We start from the raw sequence: 22,572 nt of genomic DNA, 5'->3' as shown, positions 1-22,572 counted from the left end.
ATCTTGGAAAATGGATGGATGGATGGATGGATGCTACTGGCTATACCCTTTGTATCGGGCGGTAGCTTGCGCCACCTAGCCTACGTCTAATAAAGACAAACATTTGATTCCCCCGCCCTTCTAAGCCAATTTTCTCTCCCCCCCCTCCTAACTATCACCAGGTAGTGCGGGATATCGCCAGGCTGACCTTTGGGGGATCGGGCAAAAAAACTAAAAACATCACCCCCCGCCTCTTCCCCCCGGCGAGGGAGTCGCCAATTTTCCTCTGGTCAAACCTTGTCGGCGTTACCCCTGCACCCAACCCACTGGGGGACACAAGCGTTTCGGGGCAGTAAAACTGGAAACGCCGATTGGCTGAAAAAAAATGACGTCACTTCCGGTTTTGTTATTTTGTTGATTTTTAGATGACGTTTTAAAGTAAAAATATATAAAAAAAGTACTTTTCTTGTTTTTGTTTGTTTTTACTTTTTTTTTTTTTTTTCCTTGCTTGATTTTTTAATTTTGGCTGGTACGGTTCCGTTCTGTTCCGCCTTGGCGCCCTTGGCCGCGGGGGCAATGTTTTTGTTTTCGTTCTACGTTCAGGTGTTGGGTGGCGACGTATTAACCGTCGATAACCAGCTGAAGCAGCTCAAGTTCTCGAGTGGAACGAGGTTGACCGTGCGCAGTGGCAGCCGTTGACAACAAAAACAATGTATGCACTCAGTTTCGCCGGATGAGTGACGGCGTCGATCGCGAACCGCCAGAGCCGCCAAATACCTCTCGTACATCTCCAAGAACACCAAGAACAGGAGGTATTCATAAAGGTGAGTGTTCACCGCACTTTAGTGCTTCAGTTCCGTTTGGAGTCGTTTGACATAATTTAGTCCGGTGCGTCCGGGAACAAAGGCGCTACCAGAAATGGCGGGAATGGTCGGTCGGTGCTGAATGCTGATGCCATCCAAGCGGATTTGAATTGGGTTTCGTGCGCTCAACGTGTCGATTTGTTTCTTGAGCTGCCTTTACCAACCGCTCGCCCGAAATCGTTCGGTAGAACATGCGGACGTGACGGCTAGCAGAGCCCTCCGCAAAGGCTTAGGAGCGCGCTCACAATTTTGGAAGCTTCCGTATGACCGCAAGTGCTCAATAAGTCGCTATAGCAATGATTGCATGCCATCGACACAGACTTCGATCCAGTTTTTCAACGAGACAGGAAGGCCCAACGAAGCAAGCGTAGAATCTGATGCTTCGCCTGTCACTGTCTGCGCGGGAACACGCCGAGAGGCGCTTAAACGAGCTGCCAGGGCGTAATTAAAAAAAAAAAGAATCTAACGCAGGTCTGAACCACGCGAGGATCGTCTCGAAGCATGGTAGCCTCAACAGACGCTTGCCGCCACATGCGAGGAGACAGCAGGAGGCCCGAAGTTTGAATGTGAAGGTAAAACGTGCTTTAATAATAATGATCTTTATCTGCACGTTCCTTTGTATGACTAAGGTGATCGTGCTGAGACACAATATAGCAGCGATTGCTCTCGAACAAAGGACAGGACAGCAGAAAGGCAATGAGAGGCAGGGAGATAACTGACCTCTCTGTTGTAAAACATTTTTCAGAGGAGGTGCGAAGAGCTGGCCCTCACTTTTTCAAGGCAGCCGCAGAACACTACGAGCCCCGAATCACTGCCGCGGCTGACTCACGCGGATGCTGTGCTGCACCCTGCACTGCACATGGTTCGAAGCACACTTCAGGGGACCAGTGCATGCCCCTGATGCATCGTCGCGGTATGTTTTGTACTGCTTTTCCTAGCGGTGCACTGAGCAGTCCAATCTTGAAGGGAGCACGCGAGTGCGTAGCCAGTGCTCCATGCAGCGAGGACCGCAAGCACCCGCGGAAGCTTGGAGCACACGCAGTGACGCCAGCAGCCGTGCACGCTGGCGTCGTCTGCTACTGTACCGTCCTTTCGTTCGGTGCGCAGAAAAAAAAAGGAGTGACCGCTCTGTTAAAAGTCTGATGGTGAAGGCATCCTTTACAGAAGCACTGTATGGCTCTCTGCACGCTAGAATGGGGGCTGTCGTTGATGCTCGCAGAGGCGTCGCCCACAACTAAGCAGACGACCAAAGTCCTGAGCAGGTGACTAATCGTTTCATTGTTCTTTGGTAGGGAAAGGTAGATAACGTGCTTCTACTCCCAGCTTTGTTTTTTTTTGTTTTTATCACCATTTAGTATGTTGCCATCAAAACAGCATCCTGGTGTTCACATAAATATGTGTTAACAATACCTATCGTCAAATATGTGACCTAAAGAGCCAACTGCGGCCGAGGATATCTTTTAAATGTTCTTTTTCTCACAAAGATCCCTGGCATTGACTTTTTAGCCACGTACCTTGAGTCCACATAAACAATGTGCATCAGCTAAATGGTATTCACACAAAATACATCCTGACAAGCTGCTTTCACTCTCGAGCCTCGAAGAAACTTTGCAGTTTGATTTGAACTATGTTGCAGGTTAAGGAGGTAGGGTCAGGGAAAAGAAGGTGGGAGAGGAGGAAGCGGGCACAATGCTGGTCAAACCCTCTCCCTTCGCCAGCGTTGCATCCATCTCGTCCTCTCCCACCTTCCTTTTTCTTCCCCTACCTTCTTGAGTTGTCACCGACCATATAAAAGGCATGCATTGATATCACTTGTTCGTTTTGTGGCCATGGCGCCAGCAAGGTTTGAGAAACGTATCCTGCTTCACAGGAATTCAGCACTCAACATGGAGAAACTATTGGCAGTGCTGCTGTAATGTCTTTGTCCTCGTCTTTTGCAGCCATCTAAAAAAGAGAAATATAATACTAGGAACACAGAGCAACGTCACGCGCCAGTACATAGTGTACTACGAAGGGCAGGTAAATTGACTGCGGAACACGATTTTCTCAATGTCCTCACGGTTCTTTCAGCCAAGTACATACAGATAAGACGATTACCATTAGAAATGTTGAACGCCAATCGGAAATGTTTTTTGGCGGTGTGCCGAGCAAAAGGACATTGCTGCAACAGAAAACATGTGCCATCCTCCGCCTTTGGTGCTTCTGTGTCTGCGCCGAGCTTCCGCAGCCACCAACAGTCAACGCTGCATGGACTGCCCGCCATGCTTTCATGCGTTCCATGTATGATTGGCACGGCATGTGGATGTGTCATGCAAGTGACATCAGCGCTGTTGGCAGTGCCATGCTGGTTGAGCTTTGCTAGGCTCTGACCATTGACAAGCTGTTTTATGCAATAATCGCTCTTGGAAGTCCCCAAACTGTTTTTAGCAATTCAAGTGTCAGATTTTTTTTAGCTATGGTTATACAGGTTTTCTTTTTTAACATTTACAGATTTCAAAGAAAAAGTGAAAGTTATGACAGTTATAAGTTATACGGCCAGGCGGACATTAGATTCATGGAAGAATGCAGCTAAAAGTCCGTGTAGATCATGTGTATCATGCTTCTCTACAGCGCAGCTACATACTTGCGTAGGACAACCCCCATGAAGTGGGGTGGGGGGGCTGCATGCGTGTGTTGGGAGCCCCTCTTGGTTTTACAACTCTACCCTGTTGTAAAATTTTAGATTTTAATGCGAACAAGTTGATAACAAAAAAGAACTTGGTCAACATTGATCTTACAACTAGAGATGTAAAAGGAACAAAAATAGAGAACAGCAAAATGTGGAAGAAGACATCTCGCTTCTTTCATTTTCATTTGACTAAGTGACATTGGTCGGCGACTGTAAGACTTTTAATCACAATAGTTATACACCACAGGTCCCGGGGATCATGGCATCGATGAGCTCGCTTTCGCCTTGTCCAAGGTAGCAGCGGAAAACTACGGGCAGGCCCGGAGTCACCGCACCGGCTGGCTCACGGGCGTCGTCCTGTACTCTGCACGGCACTGCGTGTGGCTTAACCGGCCAAGCAGAGGGTCACTGCATGACCTTTATGAGGCGTCGCTAGCCATTGTAAGTATATTTTGGACGCTCGTGTCAGGGGATGTACGTTTGTGTTCTACAACAGAACATGTTTGGTGGCGGTTCAGTCTTGCCAATTCAGCCATTTCGAAACATAATTTTGTGGCGACTTGGCTTAGGTTTTCTGGCTCGGCCGTCTTTTGCACCAGTGTCTAGGCTCGGCGTAAGCCTCTTTGTTCTTTATTGTCAAGGCTAGTGTAATTTCTGCTACGCCGTCGAAGCAACTTCTGCATGCGAACAAGATGCAAGACGAAGCTACATGCTCGTGCTCAGTGCATGACCACATGTGAAAACTAATAGCGAGTTTGTTTCGCTGCACTCGTGCCCATGCGCAGCCACTCGCAACATGAAGTGAGTTTGTTTCGCCGCCGGCACTCCACACGTGCATGCGCTCGCTGCACCCTGAGAATTAAGTGTGTACCTGAATGCACTCCCGTCATGCATCACTTAGGCAGGGAACAAGAGCAGATGACTGGTTTGTCCACCATGCGGGACAGTAGAACTGCAGAAAAAGTGAATTTCTGCTAAAAAAATGACGTCCCACGAGCAACAAAACCGGACACGAGCTTGAATTGTGTGTCTGCTATTCTATAAAGCAAGCAATCCACAACCTGTGCTTAATTTGCAAGTTTTCAGTCATTTTGTTGCCGTACAGACGTCCAAATACACCGGTGGATAAAGAAAGGTTCAGAACGAACATCAGCCACTGCGAGATATCTCTCACCATGTGTGCGGAGCTAAAGAGTTGGGACGTTAGTTGACAAAGCTTGCCCGGCAGAAACCTGCGACGCGTCCAGTCGGGAGCCGAGAAAGCTAAACTGTTTTTACCCGAGGCTTGGATAAAATCACAGTGTTTAATAAGGAGCCATGGAATTTATTTTGGGTGGGATAAATTAATTTAGATTCGTATTTTGCTAATACAGTTGAACCTTTCAAGAACGAAATTCTCGCGGCAACGAAGAAATCTGGCGGCCCCAGCGAACGTCCATAGGGTTCAATGCATTTGCACCCTCTCAACAGCAAAGAGTTTTTAAAAAGCAGTCCCGCATTAACGAAAGTTTGAGGTAGTGATCTGCCATAGAGTTATTCAATGTGTCTACCAAGTTGGCATTTTCAAATTCCCCGAGTTTTTCAGGTTTCCCCTGAGTACTTTTATGAATTTTTCTGAGTGACACAGAACTTTGTTTTAGGTCAAGATGGGCGGACACCATGTCGCTAGATGCTGTCACTCTCTAAAAAGCATGTCATAAAATAAAATAACAACACAATACAGTTTTGATGATAGTGAGTAACTTTTATTAGATTTAAAAAGAAAACAGAACGATGTGGTTAGTAAAATTGATAGCGAATAAAGTATAAAAAAAGGTAAACTGAGGTTTACGTGACCCCCCCAGGTCTGGTCATGTGACCTCAGGGGGGGGGTGTCGAGACCTGACGGTGACGCCGCTCAAGCCGGAAACGGGAGCAATAACGGGGAAAGGAAAGGGTAAACAAACATAAGGCATTCAAAGTGTGATTGCTCAGCCCTTGTTGTCAAAACACTCCACCTGACAAAATCTTTTTTTTTTTTTGGGGGGGGGGGGGGGGGGGGGGGGGGGGGCTAAGGAGTTGCACAGTGACAGCGGTGTTTGGGAAAATGAGCGCACGCGACCGTTCCAACAGCGGGCACTCCCTGCCCTCCCCACGCGCGCAGGTGCCCTTCCCCTTGCTTTTGCCATCCTCCACTTCTTTTGTTTTTATTGGTTGCTTTTTTTATTTTTTATACAATTGCTTTTTCGCTGCGCATCCCCGCGTGCGCATTCCCGGGTGCGCGTATGCTGGCTTGGCGGTCTGCCAGCCCCGCAACCCGAGCTATGTGCTCCCGGCCGGCGCAATCCGACCTATAGGGAGAAGCGAAGAACCGCCTTCATCTTCGTTCCCTACATCGAGTGTCCCCTCCATGGGAGTTATGGGCATTCGATACAGAAAAACAATGCAATTTTCTAGGGGATGTTTGGACTGTTTCATATAAACAATAATTCGAAATACGGGTGTGATATAACCGGGTTCGACAGTATGTTTGGCCGTCTCCCTTAATTTCCAGATACCTTCGTTCGTTTGGCACATATATCACCGATGCTAGAAAGCGCCGACGTCGTGTTTGCGCTGAGAGTGTCCGACAGTGCACATAAATACACGTGTGAAGCCGTTTTTGCACCATTTTTTTTTTCCCCCATAGAAATGCATTACCGGAAGTCAATTTTCGACTGGTTGCTGTCTGCTTCAACTTGCGTCGGCACACTAGCGCCACTTGAACCTCTAGCGTACATTATAATAACCCTATGTGATCTGCAACATTTTTTTCGTCACATGAGCCAGTTTGGAACCCAGAATTACGAAAAGTGGAGCAGTACACTCGTCCGGCAAGTTGGGCACATGCGTTTCCAACAAGCATCAGCGCGGCCATTGCTGTTTACATTCGGTCAAAAAATAATAACAATAGCAACTAGATTCTTTTTTTTTTTTGGTTGGTGAAAACAGCGTTTTGCAAGCCAATCTGTTGGCAACTACCAAGGTATGTGACGTTTCACAAGACGACACCGCCCGCTGCTATTTCGCCGACACCGCAGTTGCTGACGAGCTAATGCTCTTCAGCAACTGACGGATTAGCTCCTCCCGCATCGAATACGCGGCAAAGAAGTTTGTCACATCGCGGCAATTTCAGGCGATCGATTAATTAGTTCTATCCAATTTTTACTAAGAATTGTTTACAAATGTAAAATTGCTCGCTGAAAAGCGCATCACACATTATGCGCAATTGGGACCGAAAAATTAAACATACAAACGGTAGGAATTCATAGCAGGTGTATACCTAATTTTTTGGGATGCTAATTGTCACCGACTTACTAAATTTAAGGCTTCGGTCGCGAGGGGGTCTCGCATGCTTCACGTCGATCGAGTGAACAAGCAGGGATTTCATTGAGACGACTCTGGAAGCCAGCCACCGTCAATGCCAGTTGTTTTGAGGGAATGTTTGTTTACTGGTTTAGAAAGACCAAAAATGAATCAACTTGGGACTAATAAGAAATCAGCACTTACAAAACACATCGGAACCACCAAGATACACGGAGTCGCTTTCACTGAAGTGTTTACTACACAGGTTAGAGATTCCCGAATTTCGCTTTCCTATTTTCAATTTAATGAGACATTTCTTTCTCAGCTTTATTTTGTCTGAATAATAATAAAATAAATACACCCTATTCGCCATGCTAGCTAGATGTTGTAGTGGGGTAAAGCGCTGGATATTCTATTTTAATTGTCCATATTTTTGTACTGGGGTGGAGAACAGTACATCACCATCCCAGCATTTCGACACCTTAGTGCCAAAAGTGTTTGTTAGCATGACTACGCGTGGCACGGTTTCAAGTATAACTTCACCAAATAAAAACAATGCGCGAAATGGGCTTTGCTGCGCGATACAGCGCATAACGCTGACTGTCGAGCCGAAGGTTCCAAGATCTGCGCAGTCTGTCCCAGTGTGCCCTACCCGTGACGTCAAAAACGACGATGATGATAGCTAGTTAGCGCATGCCGCCAAAGAGTTGTAAACTGCGGACGTTCCGTCCGGAGTTGTCTGTCTTGGATCCTGCTCATTCCGTATCATGTAGGGGAGAGTATGCCATCCTGCTGGCCTACTGTCGCACACTGCCTGTGTTAAACTTTCAGAACTCTATGAGCCGAGAAATTGATGGAGAGGGGGAGACGAGAGTGCAGGGACATCAGAACGCAGAGGCAGCTAAACCTAGGTGCCTTTGTCTTCACTGCACTTGTCAAAGACGTTCGAGTGCGAGAGCCAAACGCCGGGGGCGGCCTTTGGCATTTGCATCCCAATATGTTCGACGAGTGCAGTGGAGACAAAGGCAGCCTTTGTTTCTGCTGCACTCGTCGAACACATTCGAATGCAGAACGCCGGTATCCAGCTTTGGGCTCTCGCATTCGAACGTCTTTGACGAGTGCAGTAAAGACAAAGGCACCTAGCTTTAGGTGTACCCACTAATCATTCGAACCAGAGCTCGGGTGTCCTGACATCCACACCTGCTCTCGTCCTCACTTTTCCCTCAGTTTCTTGGCAGATTTTAGGGGAAACTGTGTGGGTAGGGGAAGGGGGGGGGGGGGGGGGACGGCCCCCCCTGAAGCCTTCGAGGTTAACTTTTTCTAAAAAAAAAATGGACTTATGCCGGCTTTTGTTAGGAAGAAATTAAGTTTTTGACAACGTGACTAGTACACTCGGTTGGAAAACTGCTATAGGAGCCTCCTTTGAAAAAGTGGCTTCAATCCATATGAGAGAATCAAACTAAATGCAATCGCAATGCCACTGTTTCTCCCGCGGTGGCCACTCCGTGAACTACACTGCTGCACTGACTGGTTCCGTAGATTCTCGGAAGGGCCACTGGTGTCATCTCGCAGGGCCATCTTGGAGTAGCTATGCAAGGCAACTTTCATGTTTTGACTTGTTGCTAAAGAGTGGCACTGTTATCATATTTAGTTTGGTCTCGGTGGACGCCAGCAGTCCAGGTTCCAAGGTTGAGTTTCCTAGCTGAGTGTTTTAGTAACGTTGGTTTTTGGTGGCATAACAAATATTAGGTAAACAAAACAGATCTTGCCCTGCATGTTAGGGTCAGATATTAGTTACTGTTCACCTGATCGACCCCTTTGTTCTCTGCATTCATCATAGGTTTCAAATCGTCCTGATTCATGGGCCAAGCCTTTGAAGACTGCACTCTTAGGCCCAGTCCTTTTTGGTGGATCGGATCTTGCCATCTTCCCCTCTCGTGGCTTCCTGTTGTACTTAAATAAATTGTCATATTTTTTTCTTATGGTGGTGCATACGTTTTGCCACACTTCACAAAAACAGTGTGGTGAATCCATGCCGCAGATTACTGTGAAACGTGCAGGAAGGGTAAACTCCGAAAAGGTTTATGGAAAGAAGATAGACATCCCCCATTAATATTTTCTGGACACTCTAAGCGTGCTATCTACGCAGTATTTCTGCCTATCATGGCATCGGCTTTTGACCATTCACGCTTGCAAGGAAAGGCTATCAGCAAGAAGGGTTACGAAGTCTGTGTTCTGTTTGCATTTAATTACTGAAACAAGATTTATAGACTTTACCAAGTGTATTTTAACATAACTAAATGTTTAAACTTTAGATCTTTATTTTAAACTTTACCATTATTTTAAGAAGTTTTTGCTAGGGTAAATGTTTTCCATAAGTTTTTTTTTTCTTTCTTTTATATATCGGATAAAGGGATTACATTTGTTCTCTGAGTTTTTATAGAAGCCCCATCGCTATCACCATCACTATTTTGATTTTTCCAAGATGGCCGTTTTTGTTTCGCGAACGTTCTGCGACGAGAGTTCGGCAACTTGCGTGACTTACGAACAGAACTGCCTAATTGGTATGTTAATTTTGGTGGCTACTTATCGCGGAATATCGTGGGTATCTTGTATTTGTACAAGAACTAGTATATAAGGTTCAGATTGTTCGTACAGAACGTTAGCTCGGCGGGTCTAGTCTCTTCTAAATTGCTTGGTTGCCTTTTGTCCACGTTTATTTCCCTCCCAAACCCATCACACACTGGTTCACTTTCTGTTTCCAGTACCTACAATTGAGTAAATTGTTTTAGAGGAGGGGATGCCCAGCTTCAGCAGCTTCAATGTGCGAGGAACACTCCAGCCCCCTCAACAAAGCTGGAGGTGCGGATAGAGTTGAAATTTTAACTGACTAATGAATGCTGCATCGGATGTTATGCAGTAGCAAGTCATGACATTTTTGTATTTATGTCGTGCATCGGCCGTAAAGCGAAACTTACGTTGCGTAGGTTACATAGGACGTAACTAACTTTTATTTTGGGTTCTGTTGGTCATAGCTTTAATTTTCATATTAGGTTACGTCGGACCAAACTTTATTTTTCATATTGGGTACCTTAGATGTAACTCGAAATCTTGGGGTAAGGTTACGCTAGACACTGCGTTGAAAGATGCACTTTTATTTTTTTGAAAAGTATTCTTCAACTTACGGCAGTGGCGAATAGCACTTGTGTTGATGAGATGTTTTGATTCCGCATGTCCGGAAAGTTGCCGGGGCAGCTGTCGACTATCTATATAGGACGGTAATGTTGCAGGTACAAAAGTGAATAATACACCGTGTTGAATATTTATTTATTGGTCTTTTTCGGCAGTGCCGCTTGTGCCTGGACAATGGAAGATGATGCAAAGGCCAAAAGAAAGCTACTCTGCATCTGCACTCTGAATAATGTGATGTCTCGGTAGCTACACATGCTTTGTTAAAGGGAAGTTTATTTCGCCACTTGCTAGGCATCATTGAGGTGATTTGGCTATGTGCCTTTATTTTATGCTAATAGAATGTACTGCACTTACAACTGCTTGTTGTAGGTGCAGCCTACAACAATCAGTTGCAAAGGAGCACCGTTTAGTGAATCCATTCGATTAACATAAGCAAGTCTGGAAGATGCTAAAGACTAGAGCATGATGCACTGAGGCATGTTGACCTATGCTTGAGCACCCACTCTCCTCTCTTGGGCTGTAAACCAGGCAAAATGTAAAATTATTCTTGCGAAAACAGCAGGGATGTGGCATGCATAAAAACTTGTCGATCATGCTCTGAATATGCTGGCCGCCCAAGCGAGCGACTCACTGACTGACTGGTTCGGCTTTGCCATCAGCCAAGGCAGGACAAGCAAATGCTAGAGCAAGCAGTCAAGTTCGGTGAATTTTGTTTTTCTAAAAACAAATTTGCTAAAAGGAGATTCGTTGCCATTTCCTCTAAACGGAGTGTCTTCTTGAAAGAATTCCAATAAAAAAGGGGGTTTCAAAACTTGTGCTTGGAAAAATAGATGCCTCTGCTCGGGCCGTACACATCAACTTTCTTGGATCTGTCGGTTGACAAGCTCCATAGAAGAGCAGCAGTAAAAAAAAAAAAAAAATTGAGACGTTTACAATTCTTTGTAACATGAAATTAGAGCGCAGCGCTTGAGTAGGAGGAGGGGAGGTTATGCCTCTCCTATCCCTCCATACCCTCTCCTCCCCCTCCCATTTAGCAGGCAATTTTCGCTAAATTTCCCCGCTAAATTTAGCGGTTTAAGTTTCCTCTCTAAATCTTGTGGGGAAATTGATGTCACACAACCTTAACACCAATTCAGTTTCCCCGCTATATTTAGCGGGGAAACTGAATTGGTGTTGAGGAAACAACCCTGCTAAATGGCACATGACTTCATGCCACGTCACTCACAAACAAATTCAGTTCCTCAGCTAGATTTAGCAGAAAAAGTGACATTGCGTGACCTCAACACAAATTCAATTTCTCACTAAATTCAGCAAGGTGATCATGCAGACGGCGACGCAATGAAGCGTGGAAATGGGCACCTAAGAGCTGCACTCTAAACCAGTTTTTCTCTGTTGCCGGTGCACAAGCAGGTAAGGGCGGATAGCATTCCTAGTGCCAATTCCTTTGCGGTCAACGAAAAACGCTTTTTGAACAACGCTCTTTCTGTTTTAAGTATTGTGCAGGCCTTAAGTTTACTATAAGAACAACAACAACAAAAAAAAAATCACTTTCCACTGCAGGTAATGTGCATCCAACGTTCCACTGGATCTGTCCAAAGGGCAGGCTGATACTGCGGCAGACGCCACTGAGCGGACACACTGCAAAAAGGCGTCGGGCGTTTTCCGAAGTTTGTCAAGTGACCTAGATCTGAGAACGTTGGTACATGTATTGCTACCGTTGCCAAGCAGGACTGGAGATTGTTAGAGTGTGAACAATGTTCACACTTTGGTCAATGCAAGCACATCTTTTTTTTTTATAGTAATATTGACTAACAAGATTGCAGCAATCAAACAAGTTAACACCGAAATGTTAAAAGCAATAAAGAAATTAAAGCCCGGCTGTTCTGCGAGTGCAGATTTTATATCCTGCTTTATTTTAAGGGCTGCACTGATTTGTTTGCCCCTTCATTAAAGGGGCCCTGCAACCATATTTAAGCGTCTACCTTTTTTGCGGTTTCCACGTCTCTTGGCGTTCAGGCAAGCCAGCGGGCACGGAGAAAGTAACTAAATGTCAGTGCGTCATATTTTAACCGGCCGACGCAGAAACCTCCTTTACCTACGGGGGCAACCCGCATTGCTGAAAGCGCGCGAAATGCGACGTCTTTGGTCCTGGGCTTACTAGTGGTCGGAGCCGCTAAAAGCTAAAAGAACCGTTTCAATTATTTGTGAAAGTAGTTTTTGTTCAGTATTTTAGACCAGAAAAGAAACAAATGCAGTTTATAAAGTACGGAAACAAGAAACGACCCTTCGACATACCCGCCACCCAAGCGGTGGAAAAGGCGGCGCATACTAGAAAGGTGTAGTGGGATCAGGCAATGACGAGGGCAAGCGTAGAAAGGTCTCGGGTGTATGCGGCGGCGCTGCAGTCGAAAATCCGACCGGTTCCGAGCATTTCAAAGGCCTTCGGCGAGCAGCTTTGGCTTGCAGTTTGGCCCTTTGGCGGTATGGCAGTGCGAAGTGGCTCCCGTTCTGAACTGATCTTTACCCCGTGTTTGCTGTCGTTTGTGACCAATGAAGTGTCATGCCGAATTAGTGTTTAATCGTGCAGCAAATGCAATGCGAGCCCCCCTGGCTGCCCGCTTCATACAGCCTTTCCAGAACATGCTATATGGCACCCTCTCGAGCTGTTGACACGGAGCGCTCGCTGAGCTCACTTAGCCCTCTTCTAGTTCATCGCCACTCGAGCGACCAAGGACGTCATGAAAAAGGTTATGTTTTGCTTGTTCTTGTAATTTTAATTTGCCTATAACTTTTAAAATAAAGCGAAATTCGAGAAAAGAAAAGTTTAATTAAGTTGCACTGACTACGTTCAGTGCGCTCAGGTTCGGTGCAAATAAAAAACCAGTCAAAAAGCCCTTGCAGGGCCCCTTTAAAGCATGCATTTCATCTCCGAGAAGTTGTGATTTTTCATTGTTGTGGAAGAGGTCTCATAGCACCAGTGAAGGACGATGGTGATATATCTAGGGTAGACAGTCACTGCCTGGGTCTTTAATATAAGCTTTGAAAGAGTCTATAGTCAGTTGCAACCTAAGAACGAAGGGCGAGGGTAAGACGGGTTGGGGAGGAGGAAGCAGGCGGAACACTAAAGAGAGAAGGAGGTTTCCCCCCCTCTCCTCCAGCGTTCCGTCTGCTTCCTCCTCCCCGGCCCATCTTACCCTCGCCCTTAGGTTGCAACGGACTATAGTTGTACACAGACATGGGTCTCTTTACTCCAGTTAAAAACAGCACCATTCAATGAAATTTTTTTAGGTTGTCAGTAGAAATGTTTTTGTAAACTTGAATACAAGGCACCATCCGTTTTTCTCACTGAAGCAAGTTGATATTTTTTCTTTCTATTTATAACTAGCTTTTGACAAGATCAATTACAAATTGCTTTTGTAAAAACCTTTATTGTATGGTGTAGCACTGCCACTTTTAAAATGGTTTAATGACTAAGTCCCTCACAAGATGAGAATGGCTATGAGAAGCCTCAGTTGCCCTGCCTCGAGCAAGAGAGCTTCCTACCTTCGGCAACGCGTAGAGGCGGGACATTTGTAAGACACACCCAGCCGTTCGCATTCCATTCAGCAATGCTTAGGCATCTTGCAAACCTCAAGAATGCACGCACAGCCAAAGCACGAGGAAAGGCGATGAGTGCTCGCTGGAGGCTGAGCTATAAGACATGCCCTGCATTTCTCATCTTCCCTGCGATTATTAGCACCGAGATGTTCTGGTGATATCCTATTTCGCTCGCAACATCACGGGCGGTTTGATACTTCAACCCTATGTTCCAGGTGAGAAAAAAAAAAGTGCCTTTCATGGAAGGCTTGTCAAAATAATAGGCGCCAGAGAGTAACGGCCATCTGCGTTCAGTCCTTATTTAGAACCCTATGTTCATGTTCTGTGGCCGCATTGAAAAATACTGCAAGAGAGCCCAAGTGTGCTCCTGATCTCGCCCCACCAGTCTCCTCCTGCACAATAAATTGACTGCTACGGTCACCAAATGTCAATAGATGCACATTCGAACGCAGCAACTGAAGCCAGCTACAAACACAGTATCTTTCAAAGTATCTTTGAAAGATATCTTTGTATCAAAGCTACAGACACAGTATCTTTCCAAACAGACTGCAGGTCACCCCTCACTTGGGCGAGGGGGGTGACTCGTGTGGTCTGCTTCTGCGGTCTCCAAAAATATTTTCGTAAACAACTCCCACATCTACCTACAGTAAAATAAGCAATATTCAAAACTTAAAAAAAAAAAAAAAAAGCCGTTTACGACTCCCTGTAACGCCGGATTAGAGCGCAGCTCTTGAGGAGGAGGATGAAAGGATACGGAGGGATGGGTGACGCCCTGAGGGCCCCCTCGCTTTCGCGCTGCGGGACAGTCCCAGACACGAAGCTTTGAGGTTCTCCGGCGCGGGCTGCGGCACCCCAACACATGTGTGCTGGGCTGTACATGTCTGTTTTTTCGTTCTTTTTTTTTTTCCTCGGGCGCTTAAAAGCCGAAGTCCAAAGTCTACTCGTCGAACAGCGTTCACCCACACCTTCTCCAGTTTTTGGTCCGTTGGAAACTAGTGAAAAAGCACCTCCGTGTTGCACAGCGGGTTGTTTGAGCAGCCCACAGCGCTACAAGTTGTACTCGGCATCTTTTGAGGAACAGCTGGGCAGTCTTGGGCGCACCAAGTTGCTCGCTAAAAAGAGTCTTGGAGTCCTCACAAGCAGATAAACAAAAGGCTATAGCGAAGCTACATGGGCTACAGATAAAATCAACGGCTAAACACGCCAATCACAAGCCGAAGTACCGGTGGTAGCGGCTCGAAGAAACGCACTCCGCGCAACGCCCGGGCCGGAGGAAAAGAGAACGATACTGACGTCACGGCGCAATGTTGCTTTAGCGATCGCCAACCCGCTGGCCGCCCGCTAAGAAGCAGCGGCTTGCGGCAGGTCACATTTTTATTATCGGCATTAGTTGAGAATGCGGCGTCCCACGGACGTAATATTTTGGCTGAGGTCGTATTTTGTGTGTCTACAACGATACCAGTAATTTATTTCATTTTGAGTTTTGGCCGGAGTTGCCCTTTAAGTTGGTCAGAGTATCTGACTGCAAAGGGTTAATAATCCATTTTTAATCGACATAGAGGCGAACTAACTAGCCACTTGGCGCTTTGACGTAGCGCGTCGTCTGCTCGATCCTACCAGCACTGCTACAGGAAGGCGTCCGTGAGATGAAACCACCAAAACATCTCGTTGCCAATGGTGACACAGTGGTCGAGTCTAACATGTGAGCTAGGGCCGGCTCACGTGCTTTGGGTACCACGGATGTGTCGCACTGAAAATGCGGAAAGCTTTTGAGGGAAAGGAAGTACAAAATAGTCCGTCATGTTTTCGAATTTTCGTACCGAAAAGCAGACTTTTGACTCTCGGCCCACTGAACAATATGTTACAGTTGAACCCCGTTGTCACAGGGTTCTTTGTGGTTAATAATTGACAAAATACAATGTCCTTCGTTTTTCATGAAAACTTGTATTTACAAAAAAAAAAATCAAAGGGTTCATATGCTTATACAAAAAAAGAAAACTTAGTTAAAGAAAGGAAAACGCATCAGTCACCATGTCTTTGAGTCCCTGTGCAGCAGTGTGTCTTGTGCTGTCGTTGTCGGCCCACGTTTGTGGCTGGAAGTCAGGAACGGGAGCGGTTGGCTTCCGTCGGCGGCCCCAGAGTTACCGCACCAAGCGCTCCCGCTGTAGGAAGCCGGGGGCAGCGTAGGTTTCTATTCGCTGCCCTCGCTGGAACAGGCTGCTGGTCAGACAGTAGGAGGCCGCCGATTGCCCTGGCCGATCGTGTCGTTCCGCTCTCTGCACAATCTCCCGGCCAGTCCTTTGCACGCCCTCTGAGCACGCACTCCAAAATCTCTCTTCTTCGTTTCTCCCTCCAGGCCGATCTATGGGTTGACTTGCACTTCTTTTCCACATTAAGTCACATCATCACACCCGTAATAACCAAACCGCGGGGGAAGGAAACGTTTTTCGCTCTCGCGAGAATTTCGCTGCTGCAGAAATGGACAACTAAGCACACCTATTACTTTTCATGATGATGTCCTTGGATTTCAGAATCGTAGAAAGCGAGAAGCAAAGGATACTGAACTCCTCTGTAATATCAGGCTTCTTTCTGGCTTTGGCAGTGATCGCAGAGTTCTCCTGAAGTGCAAAAAACTTAAACTTTTTAATGGGAGGCGGCATCTTTCCGACAGGCCAAACGAAAGGTAGTAAACAAGGCGCGAGCGATCTCGGCGTGCACGCGGCGGACGGCGAAATAGCAGCAGGCGGTGTCGTCACGTACCTAGGTAGTTGCCAACAGATGGGCTAGCAAAACGCTGTTTTCACCAACCCCCCCAAAAAAGCATCTAGTTGCCATTGTCATCATTATTTGACCGAATGTAAACAGCAATGGCCGCGCCGATGCTTGTCGGAAACGTATGTGCCCAACTTGTCGGACGAGTGTACTGCTCCATTTTTCACAATTCTGGGTTCCAAACTGGCTCATTTGACGAAAAAATGTTGCAGATCGCGTAGGGTTATTGTAATGTACGCTAGAGGTTCAAGTGGTGCTAGTGTGCCGACGCAAGTTGAAGCAGACAGCAACCAGTCGAAAATTGACTTCCGGTAATGCATTTCTATGGGGAAAAAAAAACGGTGCAAAAACGGCTTCGCACGTGTATTTATGTGCACTGTCGGACACTCTCAGCGCGAACACAACGTCGGCGCTTTCTAGCATCGGGGATATACGTGCCAAACGAACGAAGGTATCTGGAAATTAAGGGAGACGGCCAAACATACTGTCGAACCCGGTTATATCACACCCATATTTCGAATTATTGTTTATATGAAACAGTCCAAACATCCCCTAGAAAATTGCATTGTTTTTCTGTATCGAATGCCCATAACTCCCATGGAGGGGACACTCGATGTAGCGAACGAAGGCCGTTCTTCGCTTCTCCCTATAGGTTAGATTGCGCCGGCAGGGAGCACACAGCTCGGGTTGCAAGGCTGGCAGACCGCCAACCCAGCATACGCGCACGCGGGGATGCGCAGCGAAAAAGCAATTGTATAAAAAATAAAAAAAAGCAACCAATAAAAACAAAAGAAGTGGAGGATGGCAAAAGCAAGGGGAAGGGCACCTGCGCGCGTGGGGAGGGCAGGGAGTGCCCACTGTTGGAACAGTCGCGTGCAAACACCGCTGTCACTGTGCAACTCCTTAGCCCCCCCCCCCAAAAAAAAAAAAAAAAGATTTTGTTAGGTGGAGTGTTTTGACAACAAGGGTTGAGCAATAGCACTTTGAACGCCTTATGTTTGTTTACCCTTTCCTTTCCCTGTTATTGCTCCCGTTTCCGGCTTGAGCGGCGTCGCCGTCAGGTCTCGACCCCTCCCCCGAGGTCACATGACCAGACCTGGGGGGGGTCACGTAAACCTCAGTTTACCTTTTTTTATACTTTATTCGCTCTCAATTTTACTAACCACTTCGTTCTGTTTTCTTTTTAAATCTAATAAAAGTTACTCGCTATCATCAAAACTGTATTGTGTTATTTTATTTTATGACATGCTTTTTAGAGAGTGACAGCATGTGGCGACATGGTGTCCGCCCATCTTGACCTAAAACAAAGTTCTGTGTCACTCAGGGAATTTCACAAAAGTACTCTGAGGAAACCTGAAAAACTCAGGGAATTTGAAAATGCCAACTTGGTAGACACATTGAATAACTCTATGGCAGATCACTACCTCAAACTTTCGTTAATGCGGGACTGCTTTTTAAAACTCTTTGCTGTTGAGAGGGTGCAAATGCATTGAACCCTATGGACGTTCGCTGGGGCCGCCAGATTTCTTCATTGCCACGAGAATTTCGTTCTTGAAAGGTTCAACTGTATTAGCAAAATACGAATCTAAATTAATTTATCCCACCCAAAATAAATTCCATGGCTCCTTTTTAAACACTGTGATTTTAACCAAGCCTCGGGTAAAAACAGTTTAGCTTTCTCGGCTCCCGATTGGACGCGTCGCAGGTTTCTGCCGGGCAAGCTTTGTCAACTAACGTCCCAACTCTTTAGCCCCGCACGGATGGTGAGAAATATCTCGCGGTGGCTGATGTTCGTTCTGAACCTTTCTTTATCCACCGGTGTATTTGGACGTCTGTACAGCAACAAAATGACTGAAAACTTGCAAGTTAAGCACAGGTTGTGGATTGCTTGCTTTATAGAATAGCAGACACACAATTCAAGCTCGTGTCCGATTTTGTTGCTCGTGGGACGTCATTTTTTTAGCAGAAAGTTCACTTTTTCTGCAGTTCTACTGTCCCGCATGGGGGACAAACCAGTCATCTGCTCTTGTTCCCTGCCTAAGTGATGCATGACGGGAGTGCATTCAGGTACACACTTAATTCTCAGGGTGCAGCGAGCGCATGCACGTGTGGAGTGCCGGCGGCGAAACAAACTCACTTCATGTTGCGAGTGGCTGCGCATGGGCACGAGTGCAGCGAAACAAACTCGCTATTGGTTTTCACATGTGGTCATGCACTGAGCACGAGCATGTAGCTTCGTCTTGCATCTTGTTCGCATGCAGAAGTTGCTTCGACGGCGTAGCAGAAATTACACTAGCCTTGACAATAAAGAACAAAGAGGCTTACGCCGAGCCTAGACACTGGTGCAAAAGACGGCCGAGCCAGAAAACCTAAGCCAAGTCGCCACAAAATTATGTTTCGAAATGGCTGAATTGGCAAGACTGAACCGCCACCAAACATGTTCTGTTGTAGAACACAAACGTACATCCCCTGACACGAACGTCCAAAATATACTTACAATGGCTAGCGACGCCTCATAAAGGTCATGCAGTGACCCTCTGCTTGGCCGGTTAAGCCACACGCAGTGCCATGCAGAGTACAGGACGACGCCCGTGAGCCAGCCGGTGCGGTGACTCCGGGCCTGCCCGTAGTTTTCCGCTGCTACCTTGGACAAGGCGAAAGCGAGCTCATCGATGCAATGATCCCCGGGACCTGTGGTGTATAACTATTGTGATTAAAAGTCTTACAGTCGCCGACCAATGTCACTTAGTCAAATGAAAATGAAAGAAGCGAGATGTCTTCTTCCACATTTTGCTGTTCTCTATTTTTGTTCCTTTTACATCTCTAGTTGTAAGATCAATGTTGACCAAGTTCTTTTTTGTTATCAACTTGTTCGCATTAAAATCTAAAATTTTACAACAGGGTAGAGTTGTAAAACCAAGAGGGGCTCCCAACACACGCATGCAGCCCCCCCACCCCACTTCATGGGGGTTGTCCTACGCAAGTATGTAGCTGCGCTGTAGAGAAGCATGATACACATGATCTACACGGACTTTTAGCTGCATTCTTCCATGAATCTAATGTCCGCCTGGCCGTATAACTTATAACTGTCATAACTTTCACTTTTTCTTTGAAATCTGTAAATGTTAAAAAAGAAAACCTGTATAACCATAGCTAAAAAAAATCTGACACTTGAATTGCTAAAAACAGTTTGGGGACTTCCAAGAGCGATTATTGCATAAAACAGCTTGTCAATGGTCAGAGCCTAGCAAAGCTCAACCAGCATGGCACTGCCAACAGCGCTGATGTCACTTGCATGACACATCCACATGCCGTGCCAATCATACATGGAACGCATGAAAGCATGGCGGGCAGTCCATGCAGCGTTGACTGTTGGTGGCTGCGGAAGCTCGGCGCAGACACAGAAGCACCAAAGGCGGAGGATGGCACATGTTTTCTGTTGCAGCAATGTCCTTTTGCTCGGCACACCGCCAAAAAACATTTCCGATTGGCGTTCAACATTTCTAATGGTAATCGTCTTATCTGTATGTACTTGGCTGAAAGAACCGTGAGGACATTGAGAAAATCGTGTTCCGCAGTCAATTTACCTGCCCTTCGTAGTACACTATGTACTGGCGCGTGACGTTGCTCTGTGTTCCTAGTATTATATTTCTCTTTTTTAGATGGCTGCAAAAGACGAGGACAAAGACATTACAGCAGCACTGCCAATAGTTTCTCCATATTGAGTGCTGAATTCCTGTGAAGCAGGATACGTTTCTCAAACCTTGCTGGTGCCATGGCCACAAAACGAACAAGTGATATTGATGCATGCCTTTTATATGGTCGGTGACAACTCAAGAAGGTAGGGGAAGAAAAAGGAAGGTGGGAGAGGACGAGATGGATGCAACGCCGGCGAAGGGAGAGGGTTTGACCAGCATTGTGCCCGCTTCCTCCTCTCCCACCTTCTTTTCCCTGACCCTACCTCCTTAACCTGCAACATAGTTCAAATCAAACTGCAAAATTTCTTTGAGGCTCGAGAGTGAAAGCAGCTTGTCAGGATGTATTTTGTGTGAATACCATTTAGCTGAAGCACATTGTTTTTGTGGACTCAAGGTACGTGGCTAAAAAGTCAATGCCAGGGATCTTTGTGAGAAAAAGAACATTTAAAAGATATCCTCGGCCGCAGTTGGCTCTTTAGGTCACATATTTGACGATAGGTATTGTTAACACATATTTATGTGAACACCAGGATGCTGTTTTGATGGTAACATACTAAATGGTGATAAAAACAAAAAAAAACAAAGCTGGGAGTAGAAGCACGTTATCTACCTTTCCTTACCAAAGAACAATGAAACGATTAGTCACCTGCTCAGGACTTTGGTCGTCTGCTTAGTTGTGGGCGACGCCTCTGCGAGCGTCAACGACAGCCCCCATTCTAGCGTGCAGAGAGCCATACAGTGCTTCTGTAAAGGATGCCTTCACCATCAGACTTTTAACAGAGCGGTCACTCCTTTTTTTTTCTGCGCACCGAACGAAAGGACGGTACAGTAGCAGACGACGCCAGCGTGCACGGCTGCTGGCGTCACTGCGTGTGCTCCAAGCTTCCGCGGGTGCTTGCGGTCCTCGCTGCATGGAGCACTGGCTACGCACTCGCGTGCTCCCTTCAAGATTGGACTGCTCAGTGCACCGCTAGGAAAAGCAGTACAAAACATACCGTGACGATGCATCAGGGGCATGCACTGGTCCCCTGAAGTGTGCTTCGAACCATGTGCAGTGCAGGGTGCAGCACAGCATCCGCGTGAGTCAGCCGCGGCAGTGATTCGGGGCTCGTAGTGTTCTGCGGCTGCCTTGAAAAAGTGAGGGCCAGCTCTTCGCACCTCCTCTGAAAAATGTTTTACAACAGAGAGGTCAGTTATCTCCCTGCCTCTCATTGCCTTTCTGCTGTCCTGTCCTTTGTTCGAGAGCAATCGCTGCTATATTGTGTCTCAGCACGATCACCTTAGTCATACAAAGGAACGTGCAGATAAAGATCATTATTATTAAAGCACGTTTTACCTTCACATTCAAACTTCGGGCCTCCTGCTTTCTCCTCGCGTGTGGCGGCAAGCGTCTGTTGAGGCTACCATGCTTCGAGACGGGTCCATATCACAAGAGCGAATGACATTTTAGCGAACGGCGACATTTGAGCGAATGGTCGTTTTAGCGAATAACGGGGGCGCCCGTTAACCCATCCGCCGCGCTGCGCTTTACGCCGCTTCGCGGCGACAGTCTGCGGCAACTCATTACAAAAATATGAACTCACTTGGCCCACCCGAAAACGCCGCTTCGCGGCGTCCGACTATTCGCTAAAGTGTCATTCGATGAAACGTGGGCGTTCGCTAAAACGTCATTCGATCAAGTGAGTGCCTCCCCTTGCGGGTATACGGAAGCTTCCAAAATTGTGAGCGCGCTCCTAAGCCTTTGCGGAGGGCTCTGCTAGCCGTCACGTCCGCATGTTCTACCGAACGATTTCGGGCGAGCGGTTGGTAAAGGCAGCTCAAGAAACAAATCGACACGTTGAGCGCACGAAACCCAATTCAAATCCGCTTGGATGGCATCAGCATTCAGCACCGACCGACCATTCCCGCCATTTCTGGTAGCGCCTTTGTTCCCGGACGCACCGGACTAAATTATGTCAAACGACTCCAAACGGAACTGAAGCACTAAAGTGCGGTGAACACTCACCTTTATGAATACCTCCTGTTCTTGGTGTTCTTGGAGATGTACGAGAGGTATTTGGCGGCTCTGGCGGTTCGCGATCGACGCCGGCACTCATCCGGCGAAACTGAGTGCATACATTGTTTTTGTTGTCAACGGCTGCCACTGCGCACGGTCAACCTCGTTCCACTCGAGAACTTGAGCTGCTTCAGCTGGTTATCGACGGTTAATACGTCGCCACCCAACACCTGAATGTAGAACGACAACAAAAACATTGCCCCCGCGGCCAAGGGCGCCAAGGCGGAACAGAACGGAACCGTACCAGCCAAAATTAAAAAATCAAGCAAGGAAAAAAAAAAAAAAAAAAAGTAAAAACAAACAAAAACAAAAAAAGTACTTTTTTTGTATATTTTTACTTTAAAACGTCATCTAAAAATCAACAAAATAACAAAACCGGAAGTGACGTCATTTTTTTTCAGCCAATCGGCGTTTCCAGTTTTA

General features: G+C 46.6%; 2 protein-coding genes and 1 long non-coding RNA gene across 10 annotated transcripts; 2 read left to right on the top strand and 1 right to left on the bottom strand.

Annotated features, from left to right (window-relative positions):
• Positions 1-485: 485 nt before the first annotated feature.
• LOC121832886 lies at positions 486-11,815 on the top strand. Of its 7 annotated transcripts, XR_006077480.1 has the most exons (6): positions 487-803; positions 1,314-1,414; positions 1,588-1,755; positions 2,007-2,104; positions 3,758-3,951; positions 8,675-9,082. XR_006077480.1 is itself a non-coding variant. In XM_042289083.1 (5 exons), the coding sequence occupies exons 1-5, from the start codon at positions 713-715 to the stop codon at positions 8,945-8,947; spliced, it is 834 nt and encodes a 277-aa protein (XP_042145017.1). In that variant the 5' UTR covers positions 486-712; the 3' UTR covers positions 8,948-9,080. The 7 variants fall into 7 exon arrangements, 3 of the variants coding, with proteins under 3 accessions (XP_042145017.1, XP_042145018.1, XP_042145019.1); XM_042289083.1 differs by lacking the exon at positions 2,007-2,104 and having other exon boundaries at positions 486-803; positions 1,581-1,755; positions 8,675-9,080; XR_006077478.1 differs by having other exon boundaries at positions 1,588-2,104; positions 8,675-9,080.
• LOC121835123 lies at positions 9,110-10,196 on the top strand. Its single transcript, XR_006077481.1, has 3 exons — positions 9,110-9,398; positions 9,627-9,696; positions 10,182-10,196. It is a non-coding gene; the product is annotated as an uncharacterized LOC121835123 (long non-coding RNA).
• LOC120848164 lies at positions 10,335-22,479 on the bottom strand. Of its 2 annotated transcripts, XM_040504433.2 has the most exons (4): positions 22,099-22,479; positions 21,089-21,256; positions 18,893-19,086; positions 10,335-10,543 (listed from the first exon to the last, which is right to left on the bottom strand). In XM_040504433.2, the coding sequence occupies exons 1-4, from the start codon at positions 22,187-22,189 to the stop codon at positions 10,475-10,477; spliced, it is 522 nt and encodes a 173-aa protein (XP_040360367.1). In that variant the 5' UTR covers positions 22,190-22,479; the 3' UTR covers positions 10,335-10,474. The 2 variants fall into 2 exon arrangements, 1 of the variants encoding a protein (XP_040360367.1); XR_005717592.3 differs by lacking the exons at positions 10,335-10,543; positions 18,893-19,086; positions 22,099-22,479 and adding an exon at positions 21,430-21,513 and having other exon boundaries at positions 20,703-21,256.
• Between the last annotated feature and the right edge of the window lie 93 nt (positions 22,480-22,572).

The sequence above is a fragment of the Ixodes scapularis genome, unplaced genomic scaffold (assembly GCF_016920785.2).
Source record: "Ixodes scapularis isolate PalLabHiFi unplaced genomic scaffold, ASM1692078v2 PGA_scaffold11__112_contigs__length_91849675, whole genome shotgun sequence".
Classification (NCBI taxonomy): domain Eukaryota; kingdom Metazoa; phylum Arthropoda; class Arachnida; order Ixodida; family Ixodidae; genus Ixodes; species Ixodes scapularis.
This window is presented reverse-complemented; position numbering and strand designations above follow the sequence as displayed.